Source organism: Pecten maximus, chromosome 7 (assembly GCF_902652985.1).
Source record: "Pecten maximus chromosome 7, xPecMax1.1, whole genome shotgun sequence".
NCBI classification, from domain to species: domain Eukaryota; kingdom Metazoa; phylum Mollusca; class Bivalvia; order Pectinida; family Pectinidae; genus Pecten; species Pecten maximus.
Genome location: NC_047021.1, coordinates 20,590,820 through 20,607,434, shown reverse-complemented (window position 1 = coordinate 20,607,434; position 16,615 = coordinate 20,590,820). Strand labels below are relative to the sequence as shown.

General features: G+C 36.9%; 1 protein-coding gene across 2 annotated transcripts; it reads left to right on the top strand.

Annotated features, from left to right (window-relative positions):
• Positions 1–7,596: 7,596 nt before the first annotated feature.
• Positions 7,597–14,694, top strand: LOC117331865 (prostaglandin reductase 1-like). 2 transcript variants are annotated; one of them, XM_033890818.1, is made up of 9 exons: positions 7,597–7,728; positions 11,243–11,288; positions 11,683–11,742; positions 12,056–12,226; positions 12,619–12,736; positions 12,933–13,085; positions 13,306–13,411; positions 14,109–14,227; positions 14,438–14,694. In XM_033890818.1, the coding sequence occupies exons 1-9, from the start codon at positions 7,620–7,622 to the stop codon at positions 14,546–14,548; spliced, it is 993 nt and encodes a 330-aa protein (XP_033746709.1). In that variant the 5' UTR covers positions 7,597–7,619; the 3' UTR covers positions 14,549–14,694. The 2 variants fall into 2 exon arrangements, with proteins under 2 accessions (XP_033746709.1, XP_033746708.1); XM_033890817.1 differs by lacking the exon at positions 7,597–7,728 and adding an exon at positions 9,688–9,884.
• The last annotated feature ends 1,921 nt before the right edge of the window (positions 14,695–16,615 follow it).

The window sequence follows — 16,615 nt, the reverse complement described above, 5'->3', positions numbered from 1 at the left end:
AAGAGCTCCGTATATATCCTGGAGTTACCTCCCATGCATGATGAAATAAACTGGTTTTCATTGCTTGATTTAATTTTTTTTGTTAACATTATTTAAACATGTAATAACGATCATTCGTCAACATGATTTTATATGATTAATTAAAATGTAACAAAACGTGTATCAATATCTAAATAACAAAAACCATCAGTATATTTATCTTGTGATGAATACGGTGCTAAATAGAATCAATTTCACGAAATAAAAAAACAACAACAAGTGTACTGCATTCTGCACAGGTGCTATTTGGAACATTTTAGTTCATGTGAAATTGGAAAACATTCAAAACCAAAGATTAAAGAAAATTATAATTTTGCAATGCTAAGTGAAAATGCAGCTACAAAATGTACCATGCAACTACACTTTATAGAAATTCTGTTATATTCAAATTATTTGTAGTAAATCACTGTAAAGTTCTATATTAGGTTTGTATTTAACACTAAAAACATTTAGAATGGAGAGCTTAGTCATTTTTTTTTCGATTATGATTATAGAAAAAAAAACACTTTATTTTAAGACTCTGCTTTCATAATGTCATTTTGTCACTGTTATTATCATTTTCAGTCTTTTATCTTTAAACTCAATACATGTACATTCAATATAAGTGTTTGAATTCGGACCTTAGTAATACATACAAATTGCAGTGGTCTATTTAATTTAATCACGGATCTGTGCAGAGCTCAGTAGCAAAATTATCTCCCTTCCTGATAGCAAATGTTTGTTACTTATGCAGATTTTTGTAGATCTTTTGTTATATGCACAAATGTTTTTCTTTTTTGCATTTTTAGATTTGATAAAATATACATTTACATCAAAAATTTTGATATTGTAGTGATTTACTTGTCGTCAATGTCTGAATCACGAAAAGTATACTTTATATATAAATTGAAATAACTAAAGCTACCTTTTTCGAATAATCATATATATATTCATAGTTGACATATCGTGGATTTGACCTTATATGCGTGCAAGACACGCGTGACTTTTGACTAATTTTGAACAGGAACCGTAAACTCTTTGGGTTGGTTCTTTAATTAACCTAAATGTATGTGTGTCCCTCAGCATTGACTTTATAATATAATATTATGATTGTGTTTAAAAAAAAAATCCTGCTTATGTCTTACTTGGATCGTATAAATAGCATCATTGGTGCACGCTGTATTTTTGTGCAGTTTTATTAATTAATTCATGTATGTCATAATTGAATTCCCTTGTTTCTCCTCTGGGCGGATTTGATTGATTTAAACATACTTTATTTGTATCAATATATACATTCATTCTACAAAATAGTTCTTACTGTCTTCATAATAGATATATATTCACATTTAACAAAATAATTCTTAACACTGTCTGAAAGAACAATAAAAATGCATGTATTTGTACACAAAAGAATTAAAGACTGCCTACACTGCACTGGAGGGGGTTATATAGTCGATTTCCTATGCACTATAATGTTTCCTTTGTAGTTTGAATCTTTACATGAAACATGTATGTATACATATCCAAACACTGAGACACATCTCCAGCATTACTTGTATTTCATTTACATTCGTAATTTTGGCAATAACATTACGTAAGTCTATGCAGCTGATATCAGGATTTCCCCCCACAATTGATGTGCACAAAATTTACCTCGTATCACATGTATTGCGAGATTTGTGTATAAAACCCAGAAATATAACTGTTATATATCTTGGATGATTTTTTTAGAAGTGGTGTTGAAATCTTGCTTTTTCATACATTAATTGTGTAATTTGGTTCATTTTACTCTCTCTAAGATACATGTATAATCACATTCTTCAAAAAATCAATCACATTTGAATTCAATCCATTTCAATACTGGATGCTTTTGCTCCAATACTGTACATAGACTGTTAAGAACACACTTTCACTGTCGGAAGATATTATTCAAATGCAATTAATTCAACTCTGGCACATTCCACTCACCAGTAATGCATGCGCTTGTGCAAAAGTATACTACAAGACACACCTGTCTACTATATTGAGTCAATAACCCGGGTGGTTGATTGCACATACTCAACAGTTATCAAAGCATTATGTCCAGTCTTAACGCATAGAGGGGTGTGTATTAAGAAAGAAATAACTCTCAAACTGTCTATTATATAATTTCTTGAAAGTCTGAGGCGCGTTTCCTTAACGTAAACGTAAAATTGTGTGGTTATTTATGAAGGCATTCATTAAACTCTACATTCATGTTACGTTATTTCTAGAGGAGCAGTCCTTGCTTGGTATCAATGATCATACTATCACTGGGGACTATTCTGTTTCCTTTTGTGATATGTAGTCAGGCGTGCTAGATGCTCGTTCGTATATATCGAATGTTAATCTAACCCCCTAAACGTCTGAAAAGGTGCTATACACACTAGAATCGGTTGAAATACACATGAACTATAATCAATTAAGGTTCCTGTGATGTCTGTAGGTTCCGTTGTCACCATCTGAGTTCTCATTTTTAGGATTTAGACTTGACCTAGATAAGCATGGTCGTTGATGTCGTTGATGCAGCAGAAGACGCTTATCCTCCCTGAACCCATGGTCTTGTTTTTCTTGCACTTCTGCAATGGTCTCAATGCGAAGTTATATTTTGTTCATGTTTTACTATTTTGTGAATCAGAATTACTGTTTCGTTTGCATAGCAGTAAGCCACATTTACCGAACCATCAACTACAAGGGCTGATTGATATGTTGTGAGCCTCATCTCGAAGGATTTGAATTTTGCCGGACACATTGTATTATTTTCAACATAATCCCCTTCAGTATTTATACACTTTTACCAGCGGTGTTAAAGGGCCTCAATGCCACTTTTACAAAACTCCTCTTCTTCGCTGTTCAGAAAGTCATCCACAGCACGTATGACGTCATCATCGTACTTAAAGTGGGTGGCTAAAATAGCTATTTTCAGATTTTTGAAATTGACGAAAGTCTTATGGATGCGAGATCAGGTGAATAAGGCGGATGCTCAATCAATTTAAAGCCACGATCGTGAATTACAGCCATGGCGATGACAGACTTGTAAACATGAGCATTGTCCTGATGGAATAACACTTTTAGTGACCTTTCCGCGGCGCTTAAGTTTAATACTTTCCCGTTACTGCTTCAGAAGTGAAGCATAGTATGTGTCATTGATTGTTTGTCCCTTTTGGAGATAATATATCAGCAGAATACAATCTGCATCCCAGAAAACTGAGGTCAAAACCTTCCCAGCTGATGGAACATCCTTTTCTTTCTTTGGCTGGGTGAGCCAGGGTGCTTCCATTGTTTCGAATGTTTGGCCTCTGGGATTTAATGTTTCATCTATAGTGACAAATCTCTGATGCAAATTGGCAGGATCTTCCTCAAAAAGGTTAAGATTAACACACGATAAAATGCGCCTGGTGTGCTTCTGATCAACTGTCAGAAGTTTAGGTATCCATCGGGCCGAAAGCTTTCTCATTTCAAGATCCTCGGTCAGAATGGAATGTACTCTTTTCTGTGAAATGCCAACTCTACTGACTATATATCTTTCTTTGTCTCTTCTGTCAGTCATAACAATATCATGAACCTTATAGACCACTTCAAGGGTTGCAACATTGACAGGCATTCCAGGACGGGGGTCATCCTCAAGGCTCTGTCGGCCGCGCTTAAATTCCGCCTACCACCTTTTCACTATAGCAAGTAGTATGTCTTTGATGGTGCCAAGCCCTACGAGCCCTATATGTGCCCTATATGTGCCCTATATGTGCCCTACGAGCCCTATATGAGCCCTACAGGTGCCCTACGAGCCATTTAGGTGCCCTACGAGCCCTATAGGTGCCCTACGAGCCCTATATGTGCCCTATATGTACCCTACCAGCCCTATATTAGCCCTACGAGTCTTATATGTGCCCTATATGTATCCTATGAGCCCTATATGTGCCCTACGAGCCCTATAGGTGTCCTACAGGTGCCCTACGAGCCCTACGCGGTACCCTAGGAGCCCTATAGGTGAACCTTATATCTAACCCCACATTAATCCTACTGACCATAACCCTATAGATCAGTTCTGAAAGTATATAAAAGAGAGAGTGTTTAACATTCAATATTTCTAACCTACATGGCTCAGGCTCAAATCGATCAGATCAAGAAAGAAGACATTAGTGTAATAGACATTTCAACTAACAGAGTCGTTTGTCGTCTCAGTCTCACACAGGAAGTCATCGTCAGAAAACTTAAAGGTGAGCTTAAAATTGTATTGATTGAAAACGGAAGGAAAACGAGACTATCGGGAGAATTTTTGAAGAAACTTTTAACTTTAGCGGAGAGCTTGTGGTGTATCTGTGCATTTGTAGAAAAATAGTATGAACTACGCTACAGACAGCGTAAGTGTTAATAACTCTGTAGCCATAATAAAACCCTGTCATCCATAATTAGTCAAATGTTGTGATCGTATGAACACTTTCGTATACTGGCCAAGACATTATCATCAGTCTCCTCAACAGCTTACTGCCAAACGGATTTTTCTATACTGGAATAGAAGACTGCGTGACTTGTTTTATGTGCGGTGTTTCCCTCAAACATTGGAACTATTTCGATGATATCAAAACGGAACATGTGAGGTGGTCAAAAAATTGCCTCCTCCTACAGATGATGTTTGTAATGTAAAATATGGGGAGAATCACATTTTTCTTTGTCGACGGAGACGAGGATAGAAGGTGCAGTTGTACGGAGTGTAACGTGTGGATGCATCCAAGTAACATAGATTCACTAAGAGAAGAAGGTTGGTCATACAATAACAGAGAGATAAAAGAGGAACACATACAATGTAACAGAGCTATTAAAGTTATTGGTAAAACTGGAGGAAAGAGACGGATATATCGACAATGAATATATTAGATTGTTTTTCGGCATAGCCGTATAATTTGCTTTTGGCCCCGGATATGACGCGAAAGGTGGCGTTACTGGTCAAGATGAAATATGTGATTGGTCAATGTAGCGGTAAATGCAAAATGCTGATATGCAGTTAAAAACGAAACAAAATTAAGATTCAATGCAAGCTGAATAATTGGATGTATCTATTCAAATGGCACATTAATAAAATCATATTCCTGATTCAAATGCAGTCTTATTATCACCAAAAATGATTCAAACTGATATAATTTTGTTATCTCTGCTGAAACTGCGCATTTATAAATTAGTTCGTTGATTTATTTCACCAGCAGTTTTACATTATAACCACCAGCATTAAAACTATGCCGTTTATCTTTTTTAAAGACATTTCTTGTTTTGTTTATTCTTCGTGATTCACCATCTTCATCTTCACACCTACAAAAAAATATTAGCACATACGACCTACACATACGCTGTGATACCCCTGGGTTACGGGCACATACGCTGTGATACCCCTGGAGTTACTGGCACATACGCTGTGATACCCCTGGGGTTACGGGCACATACACTGTGATACCCCTGGGGTTACGGGTACATACGCTGTGATACCCCTGGGGTTACGGGTACATACGCTGTGATACCCCTGGGGTTACGGGCACATACACTGTGATACCCCTGGGGTTACAGGCACATACACTGATACCCCAGGGGCTACGGGCACATACACTGTGATACCCCTGGGGTTACGGGCACATACACTGATACCCCTGGGGTTACGGGCACATACACTGTGATACCCCTGGGGTTACGGGCACATACACTGTGATACCCCTGGGGTTACGGGCACATACACTGTGATACCCCTGGGGTTACGGGCACATACACTGTGATACCCCTGTGGTTACGGGCACATACGCTGTGATACCCCAGGGGTTACGGGTACATACGCTGTGATACCCCAGTGGTTACGGGCACATACACTGTGATACCCCTGGGGTTACGGGCACATACGCTGTGATACCCCTGGGGTTACAGGTACATACACTGTGATAACCCTGGGGTTACAGATTCAGATTTTGTTTTTACCATATTCAGATTCTTTTTATTTCCTTGTGCTACAAGGCACATTGGAGAGTTGACATATACAATAATACAATAGTACAGATAGTGATGGACAATCATACCATTATATCAATCAACAACTTATATATATATATCTTTATATAGAAGAACACATTACATGGTGTATCATTAAATAATAGCACAATGCAATACATTTACTTAAATGATGTCATTCACATTAAATGATAATAACAGTGTTGATGCACTGGTACTTCAACATTCATTACATTGACCACTATATTTTCATTTCAGAAAAATTGCATAAGGATTCTTCATACATATCCTCGATGTAAGCCTCAGGATAAAATCTACAAGATATGAACACTGACATATTTATTAAGTATAAATAATATACATATACATTATATTATAAATGCATAATAAAGTAATACAGTATACAATATGTTTCATTGATAATACAGGCATGATATGATAGTACTATAGAAATGGTAAATAGTGCCACTGCCTACTTTAATTATATACATTTTACATATTTATTCATATTTGCTTTATAAGGACCACTGATTGGTAGACAGGAAGTACAGTGATATATATACTTTATATCATATAATTATACAATCTTGACCATTCGACATGTCTTTAAAACTGATATACAATTTAAATGAAAGTACAGCTCTGATGTGTTTGTATCAACCTATCTTAAGGCAAAATTATATATAATTATTTCGGCGCTTAAAACACAAAGATATATATTTTCTTAACTTATTTAATTCTCCAATATTCCGGGTATTTAACAGAAGGATCTACTTAAAAACACTGGGACGTCTTTGATAATATGGCTTAATGTACGTTTGCCTTAAATCAGTATAACAATTGCACCTTAGAAGAAAATGAAATTCATCCTCAATGTTATTAGAATTGCATACTTCACATATCCTATGATCTCTAGGACGGTTTCTATACCGTCCTTGTTCAATATTTAAATTATGTGAACTTAATCTAATACGTGCTATATTCTTTTTGTAAGAACTACTAATAGGTCTAGTTAAATATGATTGTAGTGTAAAATTATCAATAAGATGTTTGTATAGAAAACCTTTTGGAATTGCTTGTATGTTTGATAAAGTTCTTGACGATCAACGTCGTAAAATCTATTTTCAATAATTTTATAAGCCTTCCTATCATTGCTTGTTATATCATTCCAAAGATAAGTTAATCCTAATTTATCTAATTCGGCTGGTACGTTTAAAATCCAACTATCTTTTGATCTTATTCTTTCCGCAAAGCAATTTCTTAAAATACAATTATCTGAATTCTGCAGTTTCAACCAGTACTTAATTATGCGAAATTTTCTGTATGTTGACAATGGTAATCTTCCGAGTTCACAATACACTTAATTATTACAGGTACTTTTTTCACACCAAGTACTTTTTTACAAAAAATAATGTGTATCTTTTCAATATCTAAGGCTTTGTGGTAACCAGATACCTCGGCACTGTATCTAAGTATACCATTTTGTATCAATTTACATACCGTTATCAGTAGGCCGGGTGGCCCACCCTGGTCTCGCCGTTACACTTTGAGACCTACGCCTCCTACCACATATCTTACAGATCAACTGCTCATGAAACATGGTGAAAGGCAAAGTTTGGACGCTTAAAACGAAGTTTGATGGAAAAGTGCAAAAGTCTAATTTCGCGCTTGTTGAGGAGGAGGTCTCTGACACCCTCAAAGATGGTGGTATGGCCGATTTTATATTATTATGTACGGTCACATACGCAATGATACCCGAGGGGTTACGATCACAAACACTGATATCCCAGAGGTTACGGGTACATACACTGTGATACTCCAGGGGTTACGATCACATACGCTGTGATACCCCAGGGGTTACGATCACATACGCTGTGATACCCCAGGGGTTAAGATCAAATACACTGTGATACCCCAGGGGTTATAGTCACGTACACTATGATACCCCAGGGGTTACGATCACATACGCTGTGATACCCCAGGGGTTAAGATCAAATACACTGTGATACCCCAGGGGTTATAGTCACGTACACTATGATACCCCAGGGGTTACGATCACATACGCTGTGATATCCCAGGGGTTACGATCACATACGCTGTGATACCCCAGGGGTTAAGATCAAATACACTGTGATACCCCAGGGGTTATAGTCACGTACACTATGATACCCCAGGGGTTGCGATCACATACACTGTGATACCCCAGGGGTTACGATCATATACCTGTGATACCCCAGGGGTTAAGATCAAATACACTGTGATACCCCAGGGGTTATAGTCACGTACACTATGATACCCCAGGGGTTAAGATCAAATACACTGTGATACCCCAGGGGTTACGATCACATACACTGTGATACCCCAGGGGTTAAGATCAAATACACTGTGATACCCCAGGGGTTACGATCACATACACTGTGATACCCCAGGGGTTAAGATCAAATACACTGTGATACCCCAGGGGTTACGATCACATACACTGTGATACCCCAGGGGTTACGATTACACACGCTGTGATACCCCAGGGGTTACGATCACATACACTGTGATACTCCAGGGGTTATAGTCACGTACACTATGATACCCCAGGGGTTAAGATCATATACGCTGTGATACCCCAGGGGTTACGATCATATACCTGTGATACCCCAGGGGTTACGATCACATACGCTGTGATACTCCAGGGGTTACGATCACATACGCTGTGATACTCCAGGGGTTATAGTCACATACACTGTGATACCCCAGGGGTTATAGTCACGTACACTATGATACCCCAGGGGTTGCGATCACATACACTGTGATACCCCAGGGGTTACGATCACATACACTGTGATACTCCAGGGGTTACGATCACATACACTGTGATACCCCAGGGGTTACGGGTACATACGCTGTGATACTTCAGTTGTTACGATCATATAATCTTTTCAATGACAAACGATATTTGTGTTAAAAGCTCAGGGAAAACTAGCGCAGTTAATTAATCGGGACAATGGCAATTGTTGTCGAAAAACCAAGCGGCTGGCATGGTGCGTAAAAGTACAAAAAGGACAAGTTCTAGTAAGCATTTAGTTCCGATACCCTGCAATGACGTTTTAAAAATGAGACAGTAATACAGATTGATAACTCACACTTCTCATCAGACCGAAGTCCTCATATTAGCCATGTGCTTGCTTTTTTTTTTACAATATTGATAAACATTTATGTTCAACTCATATTTCATACATAGCTGATCTAATTCATATTTCCTTTCGTATGAGAATGATAAAACATGTCTTTTTGTATTTTGGAGAGCCTATTGGGGTTTTCATAAACCTATTGATATGGTAGCAATGGTAAGATTTGTTAATCACCGAAGCCCACTTAGCTAACATACTCTATACATCATGATGTCTGACTGGCTTGTAATCGAGAGAGACCATACTATTACACCATGCTTCCATTAGTGGTGTCAATATTCGTGTTACAACGAATTGTTATATCACATTGAAACAATAGGCAACATATCACTGCTACAGTGTAATTAAACGTGATTACCCTTATAAGTGGACATTTATATTTGTAACTAATAAAAATTATTGAGTAGTTTATCGAGGATAGAAATATAGCTATTTAAATATTCTTGCTGACACAAGGATAATAAATTTACATACCGTTATCAGTAGGCCGGGTGGCCCACCCTGGTCTCGCCGTTACACTTTGAGACCTGCGCCTCCTACCACATATCTTACAGATCAACTGCTCATGAAACATGGTGAAAGGCAAAGTTTGGACGCTTAAAACGAAGTTTGATGGAAAAGTGGAAAAGTCTAATTTCGCGCTTGTTGAGGAGGAGGTCTCTGACACCCTCAAAGATGGTGGTATGGCCGATTTTATATTATTATAATAACGTATATGATAGTTTTATATGCATTTACTTTGCAACATGTGACTTTATTTTGACATATGCACCCGTTAGCAGACTTTCAAACACTATTATTTGCCACTGATCATTCGATATATCCACTTTTATATATCAAGTTGTTGTACGCACAAACGTCTCACCTATAATTCAATATGCGGCCAGGGAGATTATACTCATATAGGTAATTTAGTTTGGTTTTTCACGTCATCCGAAGCTTTGACCGACGTTTGTGACATTTCACGTGTAAGTTAATCAAACTAACGATGTCATTTGAATATAGACCGTTTGTGTCTGAAGTGGAATATAGAACAGATATGTACACACACCGTGGTCAGAACAGGAGGTCGAAATCTAATCTAGGTCTACTTAGGCTAACCAAACAATTAAACAGCCAAAGGACAGTAAGTTTACTCACATCGGTCTATATTTCAGAGGTAAATATATAGCTAAGTATAGTTTGTTAGGCTGTAGATTCAGCCAATCGTTTTTATGCATTTTCGTCAGATATTTTCTTAAATCTATAATCAATAGAAGGTGATAGTACACTGTATTATAGTAGAAAAACCTGGCATTTACATAAGTATAGCTGTCTGAACTGAGGATATCAAGTAAGAGTTTAGTTATATGGTTACTATAATGAATCGTATCTAAAAGACTAAGTATATGAAAATGATGTACTGAAACTGCACCATATTACTGCATTATTCTTTTAACAAACTAATTTTCGGTACATGGATATTCGGAGTATCGATATATGTATACGGTTCACGTTGTCTTTCTCTTCTCCACATTCCACTGTTACCGTGTGTGTGTATTAGCGGTGAGTATTTGTTCAGTTCGTGTTTCATACGTTATAAGATACTTAGGTTCAAGAAAAAACTGTTCCCAGTTCTCAATCATTCCTAAATCTAGGAAAGACCAAAGTAATGATGTCACGCTCTCAACAGTTTGTACTGTCACGTTCTCGACAGTTTGTAAATCTAAGTAAGACCCAAGTTATACTGTCATGTCCTCAACAGTTTGTAAATCTAAGTAAGGCCCAAGTAATACTGTCACGTTCTCAACAATTTGTCAATCTAAGTAAGGCCCAAGTAATACGGTCACGTTCTCAACAATTTGTCAATCTAAGTAAGGCCCAAGTAATACTGTCATGTCCTCAACAGTTTGTCAATCTAAGTAAGGCCCAAGTTATACTGTCACGTTCTCAACAGTTAATCGAGGCAGTGTCACTGTAACCATACTATATTAAGCATACCGACCCTGATGTCGTAGGTTTGCTCCTAACTTAACACATGTTTTGTTTTCCATTTTCAGAATACCTGACCGAAGCGCTTCACTGGACTGTTGATCCGTACATGAGGTAATGTTCAATGGTACATGACGAGTTTGTCATTAAAGGTGCTTCCTAATCCGTTATATCATTTAATAAACAAACATGGAATAGCTCAAGACGAATATAATGTCCATAGGAGAGATCTGCTGGGATTCATGTATAAGTTAATTTCATATGCATTTCCAGATTGAGTCGTTAAATATCAGTTCCACTAATTGAAGCAAACTATTGAGATTATCTAATTGGCCTACGATGAGATATCCTACTTTAAATGCTAAAATTGAAATAAGACTTTGTGTAGCGCCCTCAGTTAAGTGATGTTAAACAGTCCCAGTGATGATTGTGCCTTTATTAAAGGAAGAACAGGACCATTCGTTACAGACAAGCCAAACATACTTTAGGTTGTACTTTATATCTACAGGACGAGCGAGCTTGGACGAGTTGAGCCGGGACAGTGTATGCCAGGAGAACAGATAGCCAAGTAAGAAGGCTCTCAATTTATCAAACTGAGTTAGTTATTTTATTATTGTTATATTTACTATTCGCAGTACAGTGAATTATTGGATTAAAATTTGTTAAAAAAAAAAAAAAAAATTTTTTTTTTTACCTCAAATCGTTTGGGATTGAATCTCTGTACCATTAAAGTCGCTGTGATTCGAATTGAACCGGAATAATGCTTTCCTTCTGAAAACCTTTGTACATGGACAATCACTGACTGAGGAAGGACAGAAAGTCTTATCACTCAATCATATAATGTAAAAGTAGCGCCTAACTGGTGTTATATTCGTACACAGGGTGATCGCCAGTAAAAACTCCAACCATCCCGTTGGAAGCATCGTTCGGGTATACGCAGGATGGCGCACCCATACCATTCTTTCAAACGAACCATCTCCGCGAGTTATAAAAATGCCGGAAATGGGTGATCTCCCTTTATCTTTAGCCCTTGGTACCATGGGCATGCCCGGGTAAGTATGTGCCGTATGATGTGTTCATTGACAAATATCTTATCGCTGATTTTATATGTACTTACATCTTTGTTTTTGCAACCACGAACGAGCTCATTAAATTATATAATGCATATGCTTAGTTTTTTTTTATCGTTTAGCGGTTAGTGTCTTAGCTATCGCCCACTACATATGTGACTGATTGAATATCTACACAGCTATACTGTGAAAAAGAACTTTTACTCATGCAAAATCATTGTTGCCGGGAATGGTGTTCATTTGATATTATATATTTGTACATGTATTTGCATACAAAAGACAACCTATTACGATTGTTTTAGCTCTAAAACATTTCTTTGAGAAGTTTGTCTGTATCTATTTGCTATCCGGTAAGATTCAGCCATTTTGTACAGTATGACGGCTTACTTTGGTTTCCTGGAGATTTGCCAACCGAAGGAAGGGGAAACGGTACTTGTCAATGGCGCCGCTGGGGCAGTGGGTAGTCTGGTCGGACAAATTGCCAAAATAAAAGTAAGAATTAATGATATATTGTGATACCAACATATTCCGTCGCTTACTGGAGTTATAACGGAACAAGAACAAATGAAATTTCTTCTTTTAACGACATCGTGTCGCTCTGTTAAATGAACATCATACATTAATAATATTGCGTTATAGAGTACAACGTTGCAGAATGTTATGTCATAATTTGAATTGTATTTTACAGGGATGCAAAGTGGTTGGGTGTGCTGGAACTGATGCCAAATGTAAATGGCTGAAGGAATTAGGTTTTGATGAAGTTTTCAACTACAAGAAAGTGGATCTATCCGAGGCGCTGAAGGCGGCCGCTCCGGACGGGTTTGATTGTTTCTTTGATAATGTGAGTGGATGATGCTACTGGATATATGAATTTTGAGGTTTCAGCTAAACCTGTTCCTTTCTATCGCGTTTACAGGTGCAAAAATGCACGCTTCCTAAATACTAGTAAGTCTTGATCTAGATTGATGCCTATTTTAGGGTGATCCAAGGAACTCTCTAAGTCTGTAAGTCATGTGTGACAGGTTGTGATGTCACTCTCATGGTTACTTGTTGTGTTGTAGATCGGAGCAGATTTCACGGCTACAGCACTAAAACACATGAAAACATTCGGCCGAGTTTCGATATGCGGACAAATATCTGCTTACAACAACAAGGAGCCTCCAAAAGGTAGTGGCTTTGTTTTTATACCATGCCGGACGTTATTTTTTGTTTGTTTTCTGTGCTTTCCACATAAAGGTCTATGCAATGGCTGTGTAATGGGTTTTTCAACAGTGCACATGTTTTGTTACAATGGAAATCCTCAAAATGCAACATTCTGGAAATTTCCCTCTTTGTTTAATACAATTTTTTTTACCGTTAATCAGTTAAACAATTACTTTTATTTGTGACAATAAAAAAACTCTTTATTCATTTTTGATCATTATGGAAAATAAGACCCCCCCCCTGCAACTTCAAAGAAGGAGCTATTTTTCAAATAATTTGCAATCGTCACTTACAGATTGATTTTCTTACGGATATTACAACACCTTTTCTCAAATTTTGTTGGCTAGCCATTTGATTTAAACGTTCTACGTGTAACAGATTTTTTTGAGGGCAGTGTAGATATCAGTGGTGTATTTATGACCCATATATATAAACGTAGCCGGGATTTTTAGTATTTGCATCAAAAAATAGAAATAGTAGCCCGGATACCCATAGCTATACAATTATTATAATGTTTCCTTATATATAATCAATAAACCACGACCCGGATGTTTATCTAGATTAATGTAGAATTGTATGGTTGGTCATACATTTTTTTGTACGTCTGTATTCTGGAACATCTTGAAGTAAATCTATCATTATTTGTTTTGGAATATCCTAGGTGACTACCCATTTATGTTTATCCTCGGTAAACAGTTGAAGATTGAGGGATTTATCGTGATGAGATGGCTTCAAAGATGGGCAGAGGGAGAAAAAGCCATGGCACAGTGGATCAAAGAGGTTCATTCTTTATATTAAAGATAATAATATACAGATTAAACGTTATCATATCATAACCTTATTACGTCAATTAAACTTGGAACAAGGTGTGTTTAAGAAGTATAATTCGTGTAGCGCCTACACAAGAAAAGTTTTATATTCTGTTTTGTCTTACTCTTTTGACAATTAATGACTAACACAAACAAATAAACATAATTCACTTTTTTTCAGGGGAAAATCAAATACAAAGAAACAATATACAAAGGTATCGAGAAGATGCCCGAAGCCTTTACGGGACTGTTTGATGGAGCCAACACCGGAAAAGCAATTATTTCTGCTTAATTTTAAAAACCTCGACCTTAACGGAACAGAGCTACAATCTCAAGTTTTGGATAAAACTTGATAAGTTGGAACAACATATACAAAATACAATTTTATAATATTCCTTCACTTTAACAAGATGTTAGAATAAATTAATCGAAACAGGATTTGTTTTTTGTTCTCGCTTTACACTCCTTAGTTAATGTATCACTATGCCTGACCAAGTAATTTAACTGTCTGTATATCAACACCTAAAGTAAGCAGATATGTCAATAATGGGGCTCTCCGCTACACGACACCCAGGAATGGCTTAAGGTTTTCCTGTCAACATTAGTACGCCAGGATGAGTAAAATGATCTCCCAGCGTGAAATAAACCTTCACTGCAAACGTAAATCATTATTCTTGCAGTATTTATAATGTGACACAGACAGAATTCTATTTTGTGAAACAAATGGGTTAGTTCAGTTTATTATTTTGTTTGATCCACAAAAACGTTTACGTTTATATTTACCCTGGTACTAGATTTTTTCGGCATAGCCGTCCAATTTTGTTTTGGTCCCGGATATGACGCGGCAGGTGGCGTTACAGGTCAAGATGAAGTATATGATTGGTCAATGTAGCGGTCAATGCAAAATGCAGATATACAGTTAAAAACGAAACAAAGTTAAGATTGAATGCAAGCTAAATAAGAGGATGTGTCTTTTCAAATGACACATTAATAAAATCATATTCCTGATTCAAATGCAGTCTTATTATTACCAAAAATGATTCAAACTGATCTAATTTTGTTATCCCTGCTGAAACGCATAAGTTCGTTGATTTATTTCACCAGCAGTATTTGGCTACATTATAACCACCAGCATTAAAACTATGCCGTTTATCTTTTTTAAAGATATTTCTTGTTCGTATTTAATGAACACATAGGAGCTGAAGTGAGTTATTAAACACTTTGATGGAAAGGGACTGATATAGTAGACTGTTATGAATACATTATTGAAACTGAATTATTTCAAAAGAGAGTTCGAAACTACTTGATAGAACAAGCAGAGAAAAAAGTTTTTCGGAAATTGTTGAAAAATGTATTTTGTCTATCTTATGCTTTTGCTGTTAGGATTACGATATCGGAACTTTTCGTGTGTATAGCATGTGGTGAAGAACAAGCTAATCAGTTAGCTCATGACTGTGTGATGTTATCAAGTAAAGATAGATTGGAGATATATTTCGACAGAGCTTTAACTTTAATTGATCATCTAGAAGTGGAAAAGACTTGGCGAGAGTTTGCTGTACGCTCATGTATACCTTCAGGTACATTACATCAGTTAATGCAAGATGAACGTTTACGAGATGGAGACTATGTAAAGCGATATTATTGTGGTAAAGTAAAGAAATGTGTAAAGGAAATTGATGACGTCGCAACACATCTATTCATTTAACTCTGAACAATTGTAGATAGTGGATGTGCGATACATTATGGGTGGAGATCAGTTTGTAGACGTCGACGTTGATGGTGATGAGATTAGCGTAATCGTTGCAAACTATGGGAGACGTCGTAGATACATTTGTCCTATATGTATTTCGTTTCGTGATAACTACTCAGACAGAGGTCAGAAACGACTAGTGGAACACATATTGGAAGAGCACCCGAAAGACACCTGCTTGTATTTGTACTAAACAAACAACGTCGCACTGTGTGAAAGAATATTAGCAACATATTTATTCTTTCTACTTATAGATGGAGTCTGCTATCACTCACCCAGTCCACCATCACATGGCGAGCTGTGTTGATCGATTGATGACATTTTATCATTGGAACTGTAAACTTCATCAAACTCCATATCAGCTAGCTTGTGACGGTTTTTTCCACGAAGGTGTGAGTGATTACGTTACTTGTTATAACTGTGGGACAACATTGAAATACTGGAAACACAAAAAAACGTTCTGTGGAACGTGTTAACATTGTGTTTTTCTATATCCTCTCAATTCCAGCCTTGTATAGAGATGGAGTCATCAGAAGTTATCAATATGGAAAACTTATTAAAACTGACGTATGCTAATCATATCAGAGAAATCATAAACTAAAGACAATG

Bases quoted from the DNA above. Each gene is read 5' to 3' on its own strand.
- LOC117331865 (XM_033890818.1), top strand. From the start codon at position 7,620: ATGGTGAAAGGCAAAGTTTGGACGCTTAAAACGAAGTTTGATGGAAAA. The intron at 7,729-11,242 runs GTATGGCCGATT...TTCCATTTTCAG, and splicing joins TGACACCCTCAAAGATGGTG to AATACCTGACCGAAGCGCTT. The intron at 11,289-11,682 runs GTAATGTTCAAT...TTATATCTACAG, and splicing joins ACTGTTGATCCGTACATGAG to GACGAGCGAGCTTGGACGAG.